The sequence below is a fragment of the Anopheles funestus genome, chromosome 3RL (genome assembly GCF_943734845.2).
Source record: "Anopheles funestus chromosome 3RL, idAnoFuneDA-416_04, whole genome shotgun sequence".
Classification (NCBI taxonomy): Eukaryota; Metazoa; Arthropoda; class Insecta; order Diptera; family Culicidae; genus Anopheles; species Anopheles funestus.
The window spans coordinates 1,613,746-1,633,060 of record NC_064599.1 but is presented as its reverse complement, the minus strand read 5'-3'; the positions used below and the strand labels follow the sequence as shown (position 1 = coordinate 1,633,060).

At 42.2% G+C, this 19,315-nt stretch overlaps 4 protein-coding genes and 1 long non-coding RNA gene across 13 annotated transcripts; 2 read left to right on the top strand and 3 right to left on the bottom strand.

Annotated features, from left to right (window-relative positions):
• Nucleotides 1-40: 40 nt before the first annotated feature.
• On the bottom strand, nucleotides 41-1,639 carry LOC125767280 (nuclear receptor coactivator 5). The gene is made up of 2 exons (XM_049433708.1): nucleotides 1,034-1,639; nucleotides 41-963 (listed from the first exon to the last, which is right to left on the bottom strand). The coding sequence occupies exons 1-2, from the start codon at nucleotides 1,519-1,521 to the stop codon at nucleotides 153-155; spliced, it is 1,299 nt and encodes a 432-aa protein (XP_049289665.1). The 5' UTR covers nucleotides 1,522-1,639; the 3' UTR covers nucleotides 41-152.
• LOC125767265 (PAS domain-containing serine/threonine-protein kinase) lies at nucleotides 1,627-9,194 on the top strand. 4 transcript variants are annotated; one of them, XM_049433667.1, is made up of 7 exons: nucleotides 1,627-1,722; nucleotides 1,802-1,975; nucleotides 2,233-2,445; nucleotides 2,532-4,116; nucleotides 4,191-6,042; nucleotides 6,107-6,265; nucleotides 8,213-9,194. In XM_049433667.1, the coding sequence occupies exons 2-7, from the start codon at nucleotides 1,968-1,970 to the stop codon at nucleotides 8,575-8,577; spliced, it is 4,182 nt and encodes a 1,393-aa protein (XP_049289624.1). In that variant the 5' UTR covers nucleotides 1,627-1,722; nucleotides 1,802-1,967; the 3' UTR covers nucleotides 8,578-9,194. The 4 variants fall into 4 exon arrangements, with proteins under 4 accessions (XP_049289624.1, XP_049289625.1, XP_049289626.1 ...); XM_049433668.1 differs by lacking the exon at nucleotides 1,627-1,722 and adding an exon at nucleotides 1,723-1,743; XM_049433669.1 differs by lacking the exon at nucleotides 1,627-1,722 and having other exon boundaries at nucleotides 1,750-1,975; nucleotides 8,270-9,194.
• A 33-nt stretch (nucleotides 9,195-9,227) lies between these two features.
• On the bottom strand, nucleotides 9,228-15,556 carry LOC125767278 (oxysterol-binding protein-related protein 2). 5 transcript variants are annotated; one of them, XM_049433703.1, is made up of 8 exons: nucleotides 14,550-15,272; nucleotides 14,007-14,138; nucleotides 13,390-13,689; nucleotides 11,623-11,745; nucleotides 11,007-11,561; nucleotides 10,711-10,936; nucleotides 10,291-10,640; nucleotides 9,228-10,205 (listed from the first exon to the last, which is right to left on the bottom strand). In XM_049433703.1, exons 3-8 carry the CDS (start codon nucleotides 13,437-13,439, stop codon nucleotides 10,100-10,102), a joined length of 1,410 nt encoding a protein of 469 aa, XP_049289660.1. In that variant the 5' UTR covers nucleotides 13,440-13,689; nucleotides 14,007-14,138; nucleotides 14,550-15,272; the 3' UTR covers nucleotides 9,228-10,099. The 5 variants fall into 5 exon arrangements, with proteins under 5 accessions (XP_049289660.1, XP_049289659.1, XP_049289658.1 ...); XM_049433702.1 differs by lacking the exons at nucleotides 14,007-14,138; nucleotides 14,550-15,272 and adding an exon at nucleotides 15,315-15,556; XM_049433701.1 differs by lacking the exon at nucleotides 14,007-14,138.
• A 139-nt stretch (nucleotides 15,557-15,695) lies between these two features.
• On the bottom strand, nucleotides 15,696-16,735 carry LOC125767301 (uncharacterized). Its single transcript, XR_007418756.1, has 3 exons — nucleotides 16,459-16,735; nucleotides 16,083-16,252; nucleotides 15,696-15,867 (listed from the first exon to the last, which is right to left on the bottom strand). It is a non-coding gene; the product is annotated as an uncharacterized LOC125767301 (long non-coding RNA).
• Nucleotides 16,736-16,950: 215 nt separating this feature from the next.
• On the top strand, nucleotides 16,951-19,179 carry LOC125767279 (epsilon-sarcoglycan). 2 transcript variants are annotated; one of them, XM_049433706.1, is made up of 5 exons: nucleotides 16,951-17,994; nucleotides 18,070-18,317; nucleotides 18,434-18,496; nucleotides 18,604-18,744; nucleotides 18,810-19,179. In XM_049433706.1, exons 1-5 carry the CDS (start codon nucleotides 17,248-17,250, stop codon nucleotides 18,943-18,945), a joined length of 1,335 nt encoding a protein of 444 aa, XP_049289663.1. In that variant the 5' UTR covers nucleotides 16,951-17,247; the 3' UTR covers nucleotides 18,946-19,179. The 2 variants fall into 2 exon arrangements, with proteins under 2 accessions (XP_049289663.1, XP_049289664.1); XM_049433707.1 differs by lacking the exon at nucleotides 18,434-18,496 and having other exon boundaries at nucleotides 16,954-17,994.
• The last annotated feature ends 136 nt before the right edge of the window (nucleotides 19,180-19,315 follow it).

Sequence of the window (19,315 nt, the reverse complement as noted above, 5' to 3'; positions counted from 1 at the left end):
AAATATTATCAATATTGTTGTGTTAATGCTATCGTCTCAATTCGACGGAAAGAAGCAAAACGCTTTATTGATTAACGTTTTCAGATACTTCTTTGATAAAACAGTTATTTGGAGTAAGAATGCATTAAGATGTAGTGAAATATCAATTCTGCTTACATTTTGTATCCTACATTCGAAAGCAGCTGACTCTGTAGCAGCGAGTCTAGTGCGCGTTGTACCTTTGGGTCGTGAAGAAGTCGCGAAGTTGGTAAGTAATTTGTATTCAACCTGCTTTCATTATTAATGTTGTCGTTTGAAGCTGCTGACTTCGCAACTCCTATAATGGATGGCTTGTTCATGATGTCCAAAATTTTCTTTTGAAGCTCTCTCTCCGTTTCCTGCTTGGATTTTACCGGAGCAGCAGGCGATATAATTGGCGGTATTAATGAAGTTGCGGTCGAGGTATCCGCATCCTCTCCGAGTTCCAACCTTATCTGCAATTCTTTTCGTTCGGTTAGATACTTGATCAGTCTTTCGTACTGCAACACGGTCAGTGGACGATTTGCGGCTAGCAGGTTGATCATGTTTTGTATCGCCTCCGGGTGCTTGTCCTGCGTTTGTGGCGGTTCTGCGTGCAACTGTACTGGTTGTGATGATGGAGGCGCTACCGGTGCCGCATGGTGGTAAGCAGATAGGCTGTGAGGGTTCAGATCGTGTCTTATTTTTTCGTTAAAATTCTTTATAACGAAATTAATGGCATCATCTGTAGGCATGTTACGATGTTCCGCAGGTATACCGTGCAAAACATTAACGGTGATGCTGTTGCGCTCTTGGTTTTCGGGCGTGATGACTATACAATAGTATGTACCTTGAGATGCCCTGTTTGCTAGCACTTTCCCAATCGGAACATCATTGTTGGGAAACAGTAGATCGACGCTCAATCCGGCACGTTTTAAACGAGCCTCGATAAGCTCCGCATACGGCCTATGAGGAATGTAATGAAAAAATATCAGTTAGTATAGGAAGATAATGCAAGGAATGGATAACTACTAACGTTAGCTCTTTGTTTACGACTATGATTTCACAATCATTGCTCTCGATTCCACGAAGCGGAGCTTGGCCAATCGGTGTTTCAGGGTATACGCTACTCAAATCAGCTACACTATACTGGAGTGGAAGGTATCCACGTTTGAGCGCATGTATCATTTCAACAGGCGAACGGTCCCGGACAGGAGCTCCTGGTGGATTTGTTTTCACGTTAGGAGCTGCAGCTCCCCGAGGAAGCAGTCCCTTCTTTGCACGATTATCGTTGGCTACCTTCACCATCAGCTTCCGTCCATTGAACATTTTTCCATTCATTGCCTTAATGGCAGCTTGTGCCGCTTGTTCAGTGTGAAATTGTATGAAACCGAATCCGCGCAAGAGCGTCAAATCTTGGTACGGCTTGCAGTCTTTGAAGAGTTCTTCAAATTCTTCCAACTTGACCTGTTCTCCCAAACCACCAACATAAACTCTCGAGTTAACCGGTGGAATATTGGACATTATTTGCTAGATGCAAAACAATATCAAACAATGCGCTAATGATACACGGAGAACTGTAGATCGCACTTTTTGAGCAATAAACAAATGCAAGTGGAAAATGGAGATAAACATTGCAATGACAGCTCCAAATGACGCCTGGCAAATGACAGTACAAGTTTGTCTGTTTGTCTAAATAATTGAATTTGGCGGTAAAAATTGTTTGTAAGCAATTAAATCTGTTCGGTACTGTGCGATTTAATCGAAGCAATAGTACACCATCTCAAATTAACAATCGTTCCAGCAATGGTGTTTTCTTATCTGGAACCGTACATCTGCATCTTTCCGATTCTAATGTTGTGAATTGCAGACAAGCAGGCAGAAGCAAGCATATCTCAGGCCGAATCGAATACCGAGCCTCAGCGCAAAATTTGGTAAATCTAGTCAAAACCCCGAGGAAAAGTTGTACGATGGATAGGTAAGCAAAAGTAAACACCTGGGAAACGTACGTATCCGTTATACGTTTGTAACCTAAAATGCATCATTGCACGGTACATGCGCAATAGTGTTATGTTGAGACATATCGATTTTCGATTCCACATCAACTGTCATTGTTTCCCACATCGATGTTGTTCGGGTTCGGGAACATTTGCGGCGGTTGAGATATTTACCAGCAAATATACTTCTGAACGAAAATGTAGCCAGGTACAGCGACTTGTTTTCTTAACTGTTCAGTTGCAGTATCCGTACGGAAGACAGTGCGAAAGAAGTCCCCAAAGAACCAACACAATGCAGCAGCAGAACCAAGCAAATCTTGAACACAAACTGTTTTACTACTAGCAAAAAACATTCTGCATTCCGTCGGTGCCGTCCAGGTGATGGATTTTCTAGACCTGCATCATCTAAACTTAAGCCGTACAATGCATTCACACCGTTAAGTGAACTAAGGTAAGTTTTGTTGTTATGGGAGTGATGAGTTGTTTTTCTTCATATTGTTATATTGCAATATAATACATGCATCGTATGTTTTACAGGCAAATCTCCATAATTGTTCCGGGGCCTAATACATTGTGCAACTCGTTTGAGGCAAACCAAAGCTTTCCGCGCATTGGAAGAAGGAGCACCAGATACGGTGGCCAGCTCAGTAGAGCCTCGTTGATAAGTAAAATAAATTCCCCAGTGCGGCTGAGCTGGCACTCAATGGCAAACATGGATCGGGTCCGGGTGGACGGTTCCAATGGCGTTCGATTCACGGCCTTCCGTCCGAAGGGAAGCTGCTATCCCCACGGTGTTTCCTCGCCATACAACAATTCGTACATTGCATCCACATCGGAATCAATAGGGCGGCTTCCAAAAAGTGATATCAATCCGAACAAGGCTGTCTTTACCATCGACTCGAAAACGTCCCGAATACTGATAGTAAATCGGAATGCATGTGAGTTGCTAGGATACAACTCAAAAGAACTGTGCGAGATGGAGTTTACCAGTTTGCTGTTGAACAAAAATAAGATGCACGTGTCGGCTTTGGCGGAAGGTCAGTTGAACAGTGAAGACGGGACGGTAATAATCTTGAGCGGGAAAGTGGTGGAGCTGTGCACAAAACACGACAAAAATGTAGCCGTTTCCCTGTGGGTTCGACAGATCGACACCGAAGGACAGAGATGCCTAGCTGTGGCCGAACCCGTCGAACGACGAATAGCACAAGTGGTGATCGATCCGAATGGGTATATTATATCGGCAGATAACGAGGCCTTGATGCTTTTCCAGCTGGATTCGGTAGATAAATTCGGTGGTATGGATGTAACGCTGCTAATACCGGCCATCCAGCTGCCAGATCCGGACTCGAGTCTAATAGCAAAGCATATCAGAAAACAGAAGGCAACCGGTAAAACTCAGGACGGCGTTTCGTTTCCATTGTGTTTGATGATCTCGCACCATGAAACCGGTACTGACACCACGGACAGTGGGCTATCCAACCCGAATGCATTGCTGTACATGATCACCATCTGGGTGTACACCAATCTGTCCGGGTTGCTGGTAATCGATGAAAATTCCCTGATAGAATCGTGCAATCATCACTTTTCCATGCTAATGTTTGGAATCCCGCAAAGTAAGACGATCGGCGAGCACATCACGAAGCTGATACCAAACTTTGGGCAGGAGAGCGATTGTCTGACCAGAAGTCGAAACGCTACTCTATCCTCGCTCGATAACGACGAATCGGAAACGGAAACGGATCACGTGGAATTGGAGACCAACAAGGGCGATTTTCTGCAAGGTGCTCTAAATGATATAAAACCATCCCATTGCGATAATGCTAGCCCTGTGATGGAGCCGCGTAAAGTATGCCTCGATTTTACAAACGTCTCACATACCGGTAAACGATCATTCAACGGTAGTACGGTTGCTGTGACGAGCACGCTGCCTGGTGAATCGACGGCAGACGGTACGGACGCCGGACAAGCAGTCGTTGGTGGTAGCGAATGCGTTACCGACGAGCCTGGAAACCAATACAGTATTGTGGTGACATCAGAAAAGATAATCTACGTAGAGGACAATAGTGAAAATAATCGAAACTATGCAAACGTATCAAACGCACAAAACTCCCATGCCTTAAAGGTAAGAATGTGTTTGATTTAGTGACGGTATTTAGCGATGATATATGGCTAACGATCGAATAACTATTGTTTCAGCCGTGCACTTCTTCATTAACGTCGTCACCAGCACCATCCACGAATGCGTCAGCATCAAACAATGCATCTGCATCTGGCGCGTTGCGAGATGCCGAAGAGGTAGCGAACAAGTTTAATAGTGTCTTAGCATCGGAAGAGTATGTTAATGTATCGGAAAGCGATTTGCTCACGCCAGTCAACGAAAATTCCTTATGTATGAATTTGTTAAATTCTAAAAATGTGTCCATCAACGTTACTAAAAGTCCACTGTACACTTCGGAGGACATAAATGTGGCTCTGCTTAAGGACAGCACACCGGCCAGTGCCCCTCCGGTTTTGGTCACCCCTCGGTTCATAAAACCGTACGATCTTGCCAAAGGAGCAGGTTCGCTGGTGACCTCCACTCCGGATCAGCACAAACGGCACTCGGCCGGCGGCATTAATGATTTAATCCGGCAGATGGGAATTTCTGCAAAACGAATGTCTTATGTGGATGGAAAGTACCGTGGAGAGGCGATTCATTATGACGGGAATGTGATTGATATTATTTACACCATCTCCAGCCAGATGCTTCCCTGTGGCCGCAAGGTGTATTGCATTTGGATAAGCCGAGATCCCGAATCGTCTTATAACAATCTGGAGGAGGCGAACGTTACGCTTACGTTTAACAGCATTACGAGCACGATCGATAACTCGCTCGGTCAACCAGGGAAGAGCACTAATACGGCGGCCGCAGTCGTTGCTGCTGGTCAAAGCAGACCAAATTCAGTATCGCTGGTGTCACAGTGTGAAGAAGAGCAGGTGTTCGGAGAGTACAACAAACACTACACAACGATTAAGCAAATTGGCAAAGGAGCGTACGGATACGTGAAGCTAAGCTATCGCAATACTGACCGACTATTGATGATATCAAAGTTCATACTTAAGGAGAAACTGTGCTCCAATTTCATGATCGCCACGGAAGATAAGAAGGAGATTCCAATGGAGATATATCTGCTGACGCACGTGAAGCATCCGAACATCGTGACCGTGTTCGACGTGTTTGAAAACGAGAAATTCTTTCAGCTCGTCATGGAGGTACATGGATCGGGAATGGATCTTTTCGAGTTTATCGACCGACGCCCGGCGCTAACAGAAAAGCTCGGCTGCTACATTTTTCGCCAAATCGCCAACGCAGTCGACTATCTTCACTCGCTGAACATTTTGCACCGTGATATCAAGGACGAGAACATCATCATCGATCAACATTTCCACGTAAAGCTTATCGACTTTGGGTCGGCCACGTTCATGCAGGAAGGCAAATTGTTCTCCACCTTCTATGGCACGACGGAATACTGCAGTCCGGAAGTGTTGGCGGGAAACAAGTACGCTGGACCGGAACTGGAAATGTGGTCGCTAGGCGTGACGCTGTATGTTTTGATGTTTTTCGAAAATCCCTTCCTGGATATAGAGGAAACGCTAAAGTCGGAATTAATAATACCACAGGAGATCAGTCCCGAGCTGGAGTACGTTTTACTTGCTCTGCTCGATAAAAATCCCAAAACGAGAATAACGATGAAGCAATTAATCGCTACCGAGTGGTTAACTCAAGACATCAATCCAAGTACATTCAATTTTGCCCAGATTGTGCCCTGCGAACCATATGAGGTGAACCCGGAGAAGTACTACAACGGTCAGATTTATTCTAGTCAAACTGGGCTTTCCACATCGCCTCACAGTTTATCGCTGGTGGACGACGAAGATGAAGGTGACGATGAGGATGACGAGCCTCATGCTCACATTGATGATTCTTTTGTTGATCCGGAAGAATTGCAAGATGATGAACTTTGTCCCCTGTCTCACGATGATGAGAAACCACCAGAACAATCTTACGGTATGTAAACCATGGCTCGTGCATGATAAGAGATTAAATTGATTGGTTCATTTTATTTTTTTAGAAATATACAGTGCCCGAGATACACACGCTGCTACTATGTTGGCCAAAGGGATTCATAATCTGTCCTTGCAAGAAAATATCGAAACAAAGTATACAGCGTCATGCACCAATCAGAACAGCCCAAAGGATTCCGCCAAGATTGTCGAAGTAATTAGAACAGGTAATTCAACTCCTTGTGTCACGTACCACGAACATACTGTTCCTGTCGTTGTTTCGTGCTGTGGTGGCGGTACCCTGTCCGACTCTTCCTTTGTAAATATTCCCCCATCAGCCTGTATTGATGGTGACAATGAGAGAAACCATATACAAACGATCGCCAAATCTATTTCCACCACCAGTAACAGTAGTCCCGTCGTATGTGTTACCGATTATGTGTATAAGCCCAGTCCGTTTGATTACAATGTGGAACGTGTTCTTTCGGTCGACGCAACAACGGCGAATCCTGTTGCTTCTACGGCGGTGATCCCTAGCACACCGTCACGATTGTCCCTCCAGGGAATCAGCAATAACGAGGAGAGTTTTAGACAGTCGAATAAACGCGTTAATGGTCAGTCCTTGTGCGACTCGAGTTGTTCTACTACGCCGTCGTTCGCATTGCCGGCTTCATCTGTGTTGATGTGCACCATGATGCCCTACTCAGTGTTGAACAGTGGCGATAGTTGCTGTAGCAGCAGCGTCACTACTATGAGCAGCTGCTGCAGCTTTGAGGAACATCATTTACATTTCCATTGCCAGGATAACAGCACTAGTAGTAGCGCTGCTGACACGCCTACAAACTGCTGTTCGCAAGAGCTCATCCAACCGCAAATGTGTACAAAATCAACGCAGCCGCGAAAGCGTACCTATGATGATTCATCCTCGAATTTGGTGCTACTAGACGCACGGCACTATGCCGCTTCTTCCTCGTCGACTAGTCCTTGCAGTTCCCTGACTTCGTCCAAATCGGAGAACAACATATTCGATGGAAACTTTGCTACTTTCAGCTCGATATATGACGTTGTCAGCATGGACAGTGTTACCGATGCGGGCAACGTAACTGCACCCGATCTGTCGGTTATGCTTCCATTCCATGGCTGTGCTATTAATGATCTTTCTCTGCCTCCTCCGCTTCCGCCCACGGCCACACTGCAAGATGTAAATGTCGGACAGATTGAACCGGGCCGCTGGCGCGTAGGTAAGAAATAGTCTGAATAATTAATCTAAATTTCCACCTGTAGCACATATGGACATGTAGGTGGAACTTTAGTTAATATTCGTACGCTGAATTTTGAAGCATCTACTTAGTATACTGAAGTATCTGCAGTTTTTCTAAAGTCCTGCAAATCTGTGATCTTTTTTACTGAGACAGTCATTTGCTTGCATTCTTCTGCGCCCTGAGCAGAGTTTACGGCGTAACAATTTGCAAACGACAACATTTTTGATGATTGTTATCTTTCTTCGTTTTGCTATAAAACAGGGTTAGCTTTTTTGGCCGATGATGTGTTGTTGAAAACTTTTTATGCGTAGATCTTTCGTTTTCCAGCACTACGGATGGGCGATCTCGTTAGTGTATATGCGTAAAAGAAAGGAAATTAATATTATAACACTCGTCCGGATAGAACTCAAAGTATAACAAACGAGAGAAGGTAGTAGTAAAGATTAAAATAGATGCAATTAACCAAATGATACCATTTGCCAAGTGAAAAGTGGCCAGATATTATGCAATAACGAATATCCATTTGGGACGATAGTATTACAGTAACTTTAGTTCTGCAACGGTTGACAGAAACATAAGACCTGTGTTTGAAGCATACAACTGCATGGATTCACTGATTTGGACTGGAAACTTCATCTGCCTAAAACTGTGTTCACCTTTGTTCGTTTCTTGATCTATAGTTAACTTCTTTGTTAGTTTGCCTTATTACGTAGTTTGATTTGTAATCGTATATTTGTTCTTTTGTTTGTTTTCTTCTAATAATTTCTTTTCAACGAAATGTGTGTATTACGCTACTTGTACTGGCTACAATTTGTTCATTACAATTCGATACTTTGTTCTGTTATCTTCTTTTTCTTTAATACCTTAATTTTCTAAATTGACGATCTCGCCATTGGAATGGCAAATGTGTAGACTTATTGGCGAATTATGATAAAGAAAAACAGATTATTTCAATCGTTGTCAAATCAGATCAGGCAGAAATGCAGCATCATCCCGGACAACAAGAGCTAAGCGAGGGCGATGAAGTACCAACGTCCACGAAACGAACGAAATGCAATTTGGCGATGGTGAAGCAAAACACAAAGGAAACAAACCTGCACCAACAATACCATCATGATGATGATGGTGACACGAGCAATGGTGAACATATAGTTAATGGTTGTTGTGCTCCCCATCAGATGATACTAGTGGTAACGGATCAGGAAGAGAACAATCACACGATTGATACCGATTATGAAAATGAGGAATTCGAAGAGGAGGACATCGATGACCGTTAACTAAGGCTTTTTATCGCAATAGCTATAGGACACGTTCAAGTACGGCCTTTTATATCGGATGCGCGTGGATACTTAGTTATAGTAAGTGTTATTATCTGGATTCTTTCACCTATGCACAATCACATTCACATTAGTGTTAGTTGGTCAATAGAATGGAAGGAAAACCGCAGCTTAGATGAGACAAACATGTCCACAACACAAAACAAATGCAAACGAACAAACAGCCATGCTAATCATGCTGTGTAGACTAATTAGCACAATTGCTGGAATTGGTGGCGTTAGGCAAAGGACATGCCGCCAATTGAATGCTGTTTCTACTTTATCTTTTAATCGTCGCTGAAAAGAACCTACTTCGTTACATAGAAGAGATATAATTTATACCGTTGTTATAAACACTTGTGGATGATTAAACATGTATAAAAATACTCAAGAAAATGTTATTAAAATTGTGGCGCACTACACATTGTAAATAAGAAAACAAAAACCAAATTTATCGAAATTCTTCGTTCAATCGTCTGTAAGCATCTAAGACAGTTGAGAGTAACTCTTTGTGTATGTTTTTGGATTACAAACAGAAAAGAGTAAGTAAAACCGAATCTATTTTCTTTCCAGTAGCTATTTCGAATGTAGTGCATGAGTAAAGCTTTAGATGCAGTGGCTATGTAGATTTTATTAATCTTATATAGTGTAACATTTCTCTGCGTAGTTGAGAGATACATTTACATTTCTAGTAATAGATACTCTTTAGTAACTTTACGTTACAGTTTTCCTGTTTTTATAGACATTTTAACAAACCATGCTACGTTTTTAATGGGTTACTACAGTTTGATACACCTTGTTTAAGACTCTATGCTTATGTCCATCTCAGTTGCAAGCGTTTGGTTTTCTTTCTCTTTTCTATTTATTTTACTGACCAGGGGGTAGTACTACACAATAACTGGTTTGGTACTATTTTAATCGCAAAACAAATATCATGTATGCAGGTCTATTCGACCCATTTTGAAGCGGCTCTCATTGCAATATGTCATTAATTGACCCAAACTTGTCTCCGTTTTCAATGTTTCACTGTGTTTGCGGTTTGAGAGTAGGTTTTAAATTCAGCGTGACGTGATTCAAAACTACGCGGCAATGGTTCGTCTTACATACTAAAATTATATTGTCCCAAGTGTTTCCGTATTGGTTCCCGGAAATGTACATTGTTTCTTGTACGCGCCTTTTAGCCATTTTCGCTTATCGTAACTAAATGTAGCTGCATTTGTGTTGGGGAAGTTGGGGAAATGAGTAGCTTGTTATAGAAAAGCTTTACAAACAATAATCCCACACGATCGTTCTATCTCTTCAATTCATTTCGCTTGATTTCGGTGCAACGAATGGTATAAAATACAACGAAACGAAAATTCATGACGTGAGAGTGTTTAAAAGATAGTGGTAGACGATACAGTGTAGAATAGTATTTCACTTTTGGGCCTTTGCTATTCTTCCCTCGTTATGTAATATGCCGTTATTTAGTTTGGAAGATCATTTAAAAGATATCCAGTTCCAGATTGTCATCGTTTCGATCCCAGTAGCCTCCCCTGTAGATCCAATCATCCTGCTTCGTGTGCGGATTGATGCTCTGACTGAACCAGCTGTAAAAACGAAAGGTGAACATATGCCAATGGCTTAGTTTTTGCGATCTCCGAAATAAGCTTTTCGATCGATCACTTTGCTTACCGGGGAAAGATCACCTGCTCCTCTTGTCCCTTTTTGCTTTTCTTGCGATTTTCGCGCTGTTTTTCTTCGAGCCGCGTCTTCTCAGCCGCCGCACCATCCATATCGCCCTGCTCTAGCTTCCGGATATCGGGCCGGAGACGGGAATCCGTCGGACACAGTGCACGCGGTTGCTTCATGTGTTCCTCCAGCTGGTTCAGCGACATCGCAAAATTGGTGAACTGGTAGTAGTCGGCCGTGTTTGGTGGACGCGACTCAGCTTCCCAAAGTGTAACGGAGTTTGGAATATCGATCGAATAGGTGGAGTCACTCTTGGGAATGTCTCCTTCTGATGGTTCTGGTGGGTCGTCCGGCTAAGGCGAGAAAAAGCAGAAAACTACACTGAACGAACAAGCAGTGCGGGTGTATATTACTACCATTTACCTCTTGTATCGAAAGACTTTTAAAGGAGCTCATTTTCAAGCTGTTGAGCTTGGACAGCACCTTGCGGGGAGTGTTTCCCGGCGATTCGTTGGGACTCTTGCTGCGTTCGTCCGCGTTACGTTTAAATTTGTGAGCATTTTCCTTGATGTACTCCTCGTACGAAACGTAATCGGTACACTTGATAAACTCCGTCCATTTTCCATAGAGAAAATGTGTTTTGCGTTTGCTGCAATAATAAAAACATATTGATCAATGCTAGGCACCCGTCTTGTTCCATCTCACCCAGCCTTATTTACTTCCTGTCCGTAATGTATCCCTCCACACGGTGCAAATCTTTGTTGTTCCATCCCGACGGCTTAAAGTTGAGTGTGGCCTTCATGCCGTGTTGGTGGCTTACGACTTCCATCATTCCGTACTGCTCGATCCACAACTTGCCGACGATCACGTTGTGTACGCAGCAGTTGACATTGCTCCACGAGTACGCCTCATTGAGCTTTGGGAAGTCGACTGTCACGATACCTTTCGGTTGTATCTCGACACTTTTGCCCCAAAACTTAAGCTTCGGATGGATTGAACCATGAAAGCGGAAGCTTTCCGAATCGGCATGGAAAGCAGATATTGGCGGATGATGCGACACCTGCTCGCATATGATCCGAAACTCGGGACGAGTGAGTTCGTACGTTTCGCCCAGCAAAGGATTGAAAGGCTTCCCGAGGCGCTCCCAGTTAGAGGCCAGCGCCGAAACTGCAAATGCAGATACGTACTTCAATCGCTCCAGTGGAGTCGTTTGCTCAGAAGCCACACGCAGCAACTTGGCATACTCCATGTACTCGGTCATACGCTGCAGAAAGCTGGAAAAAGTTACACATACATGAGTATTGGAACATGAAACGTAGAGAAGTCGTGGGTTACCTTAGTGGTTCATTAAACACAACCGGCATTGTGATTTTGCTAAGCTCCTTTCCGATGCAATTCTTTAGTACTGACCAGATGTTGAAGTCATTGCGTGAAAACATTGGAACCGGAAGCGAAGTTCTGGAAGTACATGAATACGAATGTTGCTATACTACCGTTCCCGACACCAGCTCAGGCGTATTGCCGCCTCGCATTGGTATGGTGCGATATAATGTGATAAATATGATAATGGCAAAGAACGTTTAATCGCTTGAAAAACAGGTGTAGTGCGAAAACGTAGTATATTGTTGATAGTGAAATAGTGTCTATTTTATTCGGTATATTTGGCTGGTTTTTACACATAAATCAACTTTTGGGTTTAAAGTATTTAACCTTTCATGCTTGTATGGGCTGTTGTTGTTTTATTTTTTTGCTATACATTCCGCAAATGAAGAAATCGTTGTCTTTAGTTCCTAAGACATGCGTTAGATAAATTAGATGTGGAATTTATTCTATACAATGTTAGCCTTGAAGTTCATCAGACACTCCCGCCGTGTTAAGCCGATACTGTATTGTCTCTGCTAGCTTTATAACAATAAGTAGGTGTAAGATCAATTGATCGTGTTTTGTTTGCTCATAGCTTTACGTAAGCTAGGCTGGAAGTGCGGAAGGCGAAAGAATGCGATAGGAATAGGGATTAACGGATTGAAATCTAAAAACACATAGAATTACAACATTCATTACAGTTTGTGTTGTGTCGAATAGAAACATTTGTTGCACGACAATGAACCTGCCTACACGAGCTATCGGAGAGCCACCTCATGAATTTACTAGCTCAGAAGGAAGTATCGTTGGAGAAAGGATGGCAATCAGTGTCACCTCTTAATTAAGGCATCAGCCGATGGAGATTTCAATGAACGGAAAGATAGAAAGATATTTTCCCCTTCGTTTCACGATCACTTGATCGTTGTTTGTTTGTTAGTGATAATCAGTAACAGAAGATATTCTAATGATAATGAGCTTTCGTAACATGCGAAAAAGGATCAACAAATTCCTCACGTCATTGGATGGTTTTTTTGTTTTCCTAAATGATGGCCTTTTTTGGTAGTTGCTTTCTCAACAAACGGAGATTTCAATGCACGATAAGAGATGATTGTATAAACTAGCTGTACGATTATTCCTTCTGAGCTAGAGCTTGTGAGCTAGCTCTCCGGTACGTCTCGCATGTTCTAGCTCACTTCAGTGATACAACATTAATTAGTTTAACAGTCAGTTAATAGAACACAAACAGTACTAAGTATATGGCAAGCGCACGCTGGTTTTCCGGCAGGATCGTTAGAGACAGGGACACAGGATGATTTAAAAGGATGAAGTTTATAGTGAAACACCGATAAGAAACTCTACTGTCTGCATCTTTGATCATTGAAGCACATAAACAAATCGTAACGAACAGGGAAAAACAGGAAAACAATATGTAACAACACCCGTGAAGCGTGCTTTTCTTCGGTGTGTATTTATGTATGGTTGGGTGTGTGTGGGTTGGGTATAGATGCATGTATATATGCAAAAAGTCTGCTCTGTTGGGAGTAACAATGAAGTCATTGCAATCGTTGCTGGTATCGTACATACATGTATACTGTAACTAGGGTTATTATGTTTGGAGTAGTATATATCGAGGGCATATTGTGTAAAGAGATAGCTTATGCAGCTAAATTCGGTTGCGAGCTAGTCAAAAAAAAAAACGGTACATTACAAGCATTTGTTATATCATTACGTCATATTTACCTGAGATTGTCACACTGGCCATTTTTTTCATTAACAACTCTCTCTGCCATATTAGCTGAGCGACTGTTCTCACCAGTATGAGCAGTTTTAAAATGCCAAAATAATGGAAAAAGTACTATCAAACGCCTTTCAAAATCTGAACAATTGACAACCCACTCGTAATTAGCTCCTCTTATTATCAACTTTTGGTTGCGCTTGTTCGAACTTTCGGTTTAACTTGTTTAACGCGCGTACTCGCTCTTATACTCCGTGTTCGATGTTTCTAGTCCAATAGATGGTTCACTATCGGTTCCATGCAAACTAAAACAAAGAATAGTTCAAATTATTTGTTCGTTTATACTGTTTTTTTTCTGTTTGTGTTTGCTTTATCTCTTGCCACACAACTGGGGAACTGTGAGAGCTAAATAAATTCTACAAAAACAATCGAAAGCAGCAGTATCAAATTCAAAACTAAAACAAAACCGTAACATAACTATGCAAGTTTCGCACTTTATTTATATCCCACTGCTGCCACTGCATATCGTCAAAAGGAAATGAAAAGAATCGAAGCCTGCCGTTAATAAACAAGAGAACAAAAATAAAACATATTGACAAGTTTTGTTTCGCATAAATAGTACCTATCTTTTCGGCGTAGAATACTGCTACATAGAAACATTGGTTATCGAACAAAATATGCAATCGACCTTGACTCTTTTTTCATATATTGTGTGCTGCATTTGACGACAGCATGTTGCATTCTAAACCTGCTTCTGAGGGTGTGCGCACACATGATGGAGAGAAGGAGATATCAACATGAATTTGTAACGGACGCGCGTACAGCCATAACGAGCAGTCGACTTGCCGATTACAGTTACGATATGGACACACCAAAACAGCATACAATCAGTGGGGTTACATGATGAGAATAGGTGAGAGAGAGAGAGAGAGTTAACAATGAAGATGATGAACGAAAAACACATTCAAGACAGAGTAGAGAGATGAGAAGGTGGTTGAAGTCGCGATAGCGCTACGTATGTCATGTTTAGTAGCCTATGCTTTGCTACCAATTGCAATGGAGACGCATGGTGCTCATCGATCACTGGGCGATGGGGTGGTGGTTGTTGGCTTTGGTATCAAATGCTTTGACAACGACAAGAAATTGGTATATGTGTTACACTTACAATCGCCTCATACAATCCTAGTATTTTATGCATTTGTTTGGTTGGAAGCTAAGCCTGGAACGGCGAGTCCTCCATTATCCTTAGAAGTGTGCTTGCAACACAATTAGTTACCCCGTGTCACATTTTTCCGCCTCAATGATAATACATTTGCCTCACCACTGTTCCAAATGATTGCTATGAATTCACTCTTGCACTGTATCTAGGTATTGTTTCCACAATCCGATGATGAAACTAGAATCCTAACAAATATTCATAGCCATGGGGACCTATTTTTTTCAACACCACCAGTAACCCACTTCCATTCACTATTACGAGCCAATGTTTAATCAGTGCGTTTTGCCGAATGTGTTTTCACTGTGTGATGAAGTACTGAACGCAAAATTTTCTCTCATCCTTTCGAAGACCAGCAGTGCATGTGTGTGTGTGTGTATGTGTGTTAGTAAGGACGAGTTATCGGAACTAGCTTCTTGAGGGTGTATGTGTGCAATAAGGAAAGTGTGGCGGAAAAACGAAACGCATGCGCCGTTACGGAATGCTAATCTCTCTCTTTCCCTGTGATCGATCAAGTCCTGTGAACAAGTGGCCATCGAACTGTGTATACACCAACGCCCTAGCAAACGGAACGGATATCCAATCTTTATGCACTACCTATGCTTTGTAAAGGAATGTGATTTCAGATCCAAAATGCGGATGATGACACGAAGCTGCTTTATGGATTTGTTAATTAATGTTCTGTTGCACTAAATTCCGTATTCTAAGATTCACCTTCAACAACGTCATCTTGGAGCTGGAAGACGAAGGTACGCCGTGTAAATGTTATTGCTTGTCCTTTCCTCGGGATTACGCGTAATGCTGATGTTTTTCGATGGGATTCGCTAATTTTAGTCGAATAGAATACACTGGAAACGCCACAACTCACTTTAAAATACCGTTGTTTGCAGCGGATGTACCGCAAAACACGAGCGCGGCATTTAGAATGAGCAACCAGCAAGTTCTCCTTAACCAAGGTACCATCACCTACTCTTATCGCTCTGGTGAATATGCCGCCCACGCTCTATGGTCGTAGTCTCTCACACTTTCATGCATAAAATCTCATTATGTTCATATTTATTATTTGATATGAATGAAACGCCGAAACGGTGGAGATTTGTATGTAACTGTAGTTTTTATTTTCTTATGTTTTATCACATGCAAAACCTGTTGTTGTAGCTGGCATCGAGAGGATCGATTTCATTGCGACTTCCGTTTCAGGAACTTATTGCTGACAGGAACAAGGACTGCATACATTTTCCAAATTCAACCGATTCTGTTGAGCTTCCTATAGATCCAAGAGAGGCGAAGAAGAACAGAAAAAGAGAAATTGTGGTTAAATATATGAAATCATATACAGCAGCAACTTCAATGATGGAATTATTTCAGTGTTTTGTATTAGCCTTCGAATCATTAGAAATTCATTAGAGGTGTCAGAAAATATAGCTTTCTTAATCATCACATTAAATTTAATTGCCAGTACGTGTAGTCTTGAGCATTTACCTGCGGCATAAGGCGATGCTATTGGCCATAACATTCGTTTTCCAAATTAGCCACATCTTCTCGGCTTTTCCACGATGCGATTTGTTCGTCGATGATGATGGTGATCCCGTAAAGCAAGAAGATCAATCTTCAGCAAGATTGTGCCGTTCCAATATCTCATTGCAGAATGTCTGTAAAGTACAAAACATAAGATTGTGGTTTAACAAGGGTGTTTGTTCGTACATAACCTAAAGCACAATAGTGCGTTTATTAATTTCAGTATTTTATAAGACTATACGAATCATTAGAAATTCATTAGAGGTGTCAGAAAATATTTAGCCATTTTAATCATCACATCAAACTTATTGGGCAGTGTGTTAATTTCTTGAATATTTACCTGTGAACTATGTGGCTTGGCGTGTATTTACCGGAAGGCACCGGGCTAACCTTAAAGCCGCAGCTTGATCCATATCCAGATATTTCAACACATTTTTACTCGCAAATGTAACGTGCTTAACCCTCAAGTAGGACGGTTAAAAAATAGCATCACCCGGGTTGGTAATGAATGTAATATCGTGATTCAAAATGTTCCATCTTCTACAAGATTTCGTCGTCCCGGATTACAACCACACAGCGCGCACGTACGTACGGAAAAGAATGTTTCTACTTCATTTCCGCTTGGCCAGCTGTCAGTCCCTGTCCTATGGTGTATAGCACGCTGGGTTGAATTCTCTGTAGTATCATTTTCGAAATAAAATGGAGAATTTGATCGATCGAAAACATTTGATTTGATTTGAAAATTTATGTTTATTTAACATTTTAAGACAGTGTTTTCATTTTATTTTAATGGTCCATTCTGGTTTTTGCTATTGAAACATCCATATAACAGGTTATGCTAAGTTTTGTTTGCATTTTTGAATTTTTCGAATTTCCACAAACCAACGGACATGTATGGCGTGCGCATGCGTTGATTCTGATTTATCGCAAATCCATCTGATCTAAAAAGTGTGTCAATTCAGGAGCAAATTTAGAATCATCCGTGGATATTTTGTGTTTCTTTTGAAGAAAATAAAAGCACACGATGGCATAAGTTAAAATAATCAACTAATAATCGTTCGTGTTCAAACCCCGCTTGGAATTCGCTTTCAGATAACTAAACCCCAGTAGTGGTTATCCGTATTGTGCAATGATGGAAGTAGTGCTGAAAACGCTCTGTGTTTTATTGCTGACCATATCGTTAGCTCACGGGAAGGAAACAACCTACATTACGGACGATGTATCCGTTTCGGAACTGTTTTCTCTGCGCATCGAACCGCGTATGTTTAATTGGACTTACGAGGGACTGAGCGAGCAGTTTCTCTACCGTTCTTCACTGGAAGGCTATCCGGATTTACCGCCATGGGTGCGCTACATGTACAGTCCGGAATACCACTCCGGGTTCCTGTACGGAACACCTCCATTGCGGAGTGCTGAAACTCGTGTTCCGATCGAAATCATCGCCCTCAACCGGTTGACGTACGAAACAAAGCGCCTCGTACTGATACTGGCCGTTCATCGGAAGCAACCGGCGAAGCATATCATTCAAATGAAGATTGACAATTTGAACTGGGTCCATATGATGGATCCGGGACGTATTGAAAATTTGAAAAACATTTTTCGTAACGATTTGTGGCCGGAAAGTCGTTCCGATCTGCACGTTATCTTCATGGATTCCGCCGTCAAGCTAGGCGCCCGTTTACCCTTGCGACCGCAACAGCGGGAAGGCGTGGTGGTGCACCTTGGAAGTAGTGCTGAGTTCTCGACACGGATGCTTGAATTGCAGGAGGAAGTGAAGCCATTGTACAAAATATCTTCCTGTACGTATAAACGAACTTCGGTACAGACGACATTTGAGAATTCGGGATTCAAGCTGGATTGGTGTGCTTTTCGGCTGGTTAGTATCGCCATGGTACGAGGTTGTGATGGAAGAAATGAGCAAGTTACAAGCGAAATCTTCTTCCCTTTCCAGGTCACAACGGAGGACGACATTACCGCGTTACCGCACCATCCGAACGAAAGTCATAAGCATGCCGGGACACGGAAGGACCATCAGCACGCGTCCCATTTCCCGGACAAGTGGGATGCTCCGCTGAAGTCGGAAGTGCCAGAACGAAACTATAGCGATGAGATCGCTATATCGTTTGCCATTCCTGGGATGATATTCGCACTGCTACTTTGCGGTCTGACCATCATCCTTTGCTTCCAGCATGAGAAATTGTAAGCATAGCAACCGTTGCCATAGCTTTGCTGGATATTCGACGCCTTTTTTTATGTTGCATTTTATGTTTTATGTACATTAATGTGTATCCTCTTGTGTTTCATTCGCGCCACAGGCATGACGACGATTCAGAATATTATTTCAATTATGTTTTCTACATTTGCACTGACTTCCTTAGGTAAACGATAATGACGATAGCAAAATTAGTGTTGTGGCAGTGTTTTCTGTCCAGTGCGTGCATATGCAACGTATGATTTTATACTTACCTTTTCTTTCCTTGGCCAGAATGCAAAAATCTTCGCGTACCGACTACAGCCCCGTCGCGCCAAACGTCCAGATGGTGCAGTACTCTCCGGATGATATAAACTCCACAATAAAGCTGAAAAGTCTGCGAGACGCTCCGTTCGACGATAGCCAATCGATTAGGTAAGCAGCGAATACGATAGCACGTTAAAGAATATGTATTACCGTATCTCATTTTTATTTATAAGTCCCACGGAAAGTTACTACCGCGATGGAGCTACCCATATCGGCAATATGTACATGCGCCCAAAGCCTCCACCATACAAATTGGCGGGGAATGCCAATTCACCAACGTTGAAGCGCAACGGCAACTTTGAGATATGACAAACGGAGCCACGCATTTTGTTCTGCTAATTTACTACTAAAACGTCGATAGCTATATGCGGACAATCGGCACCAAAGGTTTGAAAGCCATTGGCTTGGATAATTATTGCAAAAAGTAAAACAGCATCATATCAAATAATGATTCGCGCCTAGATAAGTATTAATCGTTTAAATTCAGCTAAAGGCCAACATGATAATAAAACATAATACATCACTAATAGTAGGAATAGTCAAGCACATAAAAGCGTTCGATAATTTCTTTTTGATTATTAAGAAACTAATTCTTACGTTAAATAGCTGAAGTTTCTGCCGCAATGTTGACAAATTGGGTTCAATTTTATTCAGTTGGTCTTTCCCTACACGTTTTCTC

Excerpts from the sequence above, each read along its gene's own strand:
- LOC125767280 (XM_049433708.1), bottom strand. The coding sequence starts at position 1,521 with ATGTCCAATATTCCACCGGTTAACTCGAGAGTTTATGTTGGTGGTTTG. Across the intron at positions 964-1,033 it reads GTCGTAAACAAAGAGCTAAC|GCCGTATGCGGAGCTTATCG; the intron begins GTTAGTAGTTAT and ends CATTCCTCATAG.
- LOC125767265 (XM_049433667.1), top strand. Across the intron at positions 6,043-6,106 it reads ACCACCAGAACAATCTTACG|AAATATACAGTGCCCGAGAT; the intron begins GTATGTAAACCA and ends TTATTTTTTTAG. Across the intron at positions 6,266-8,212 it reads TGTCGAAGTAATTAGAACAG|ACTTATTGGCGAATTATGAT; the intron begins GTAATTCAACTC and ends GCAAATGTGTAG.
- LOC125767278 (XM_049433702.1), bottom strand. The coding sequence starts at position 13,439 with ATGGCAGAGAGAGTTGTTAATGAAAAAAATGGCCAGTGTGACAATCTC. Across the intron at positions 10,937-11,006 it reads GGATACATTACGGACAGGAA|CAAACGCAAAACACATTTTC; the intron begins GTAAATAAGGCT and ends TTATTATTGCAG. Across the intron at positions 10,206-10,290 it reads GAGCAGGTGATCTTTCCCCG|CTGGTTCAGTCAGAGCATCA; the intron begins GTAAGCAAAGTG and ends TCGTTTTTACAG.
- LOC125767279 (XM_049433706.1), top strand. The coding sequence starts at position 17,248 with ATGATGGAAGTAGTGCTGAAAACGCTCTGTGTTTTATTGCTGACCATA. Across the intron at positions 17,995-18,069 it reads ATTGGTGTGCTTTTCGGCTG|GTCACAACGGAGGACGACAT; the intron begins GTTAGTATCGCC and ends TTCCCTTTCCAG. Across the intron at positions 18,497-18,603 it reads ATTTGCACTGACTTCCTTAG|AATGCAAAAATCTTCGCGTA; the intron begins GTAAACGATAAT and ends TTCCTTGGCCAG.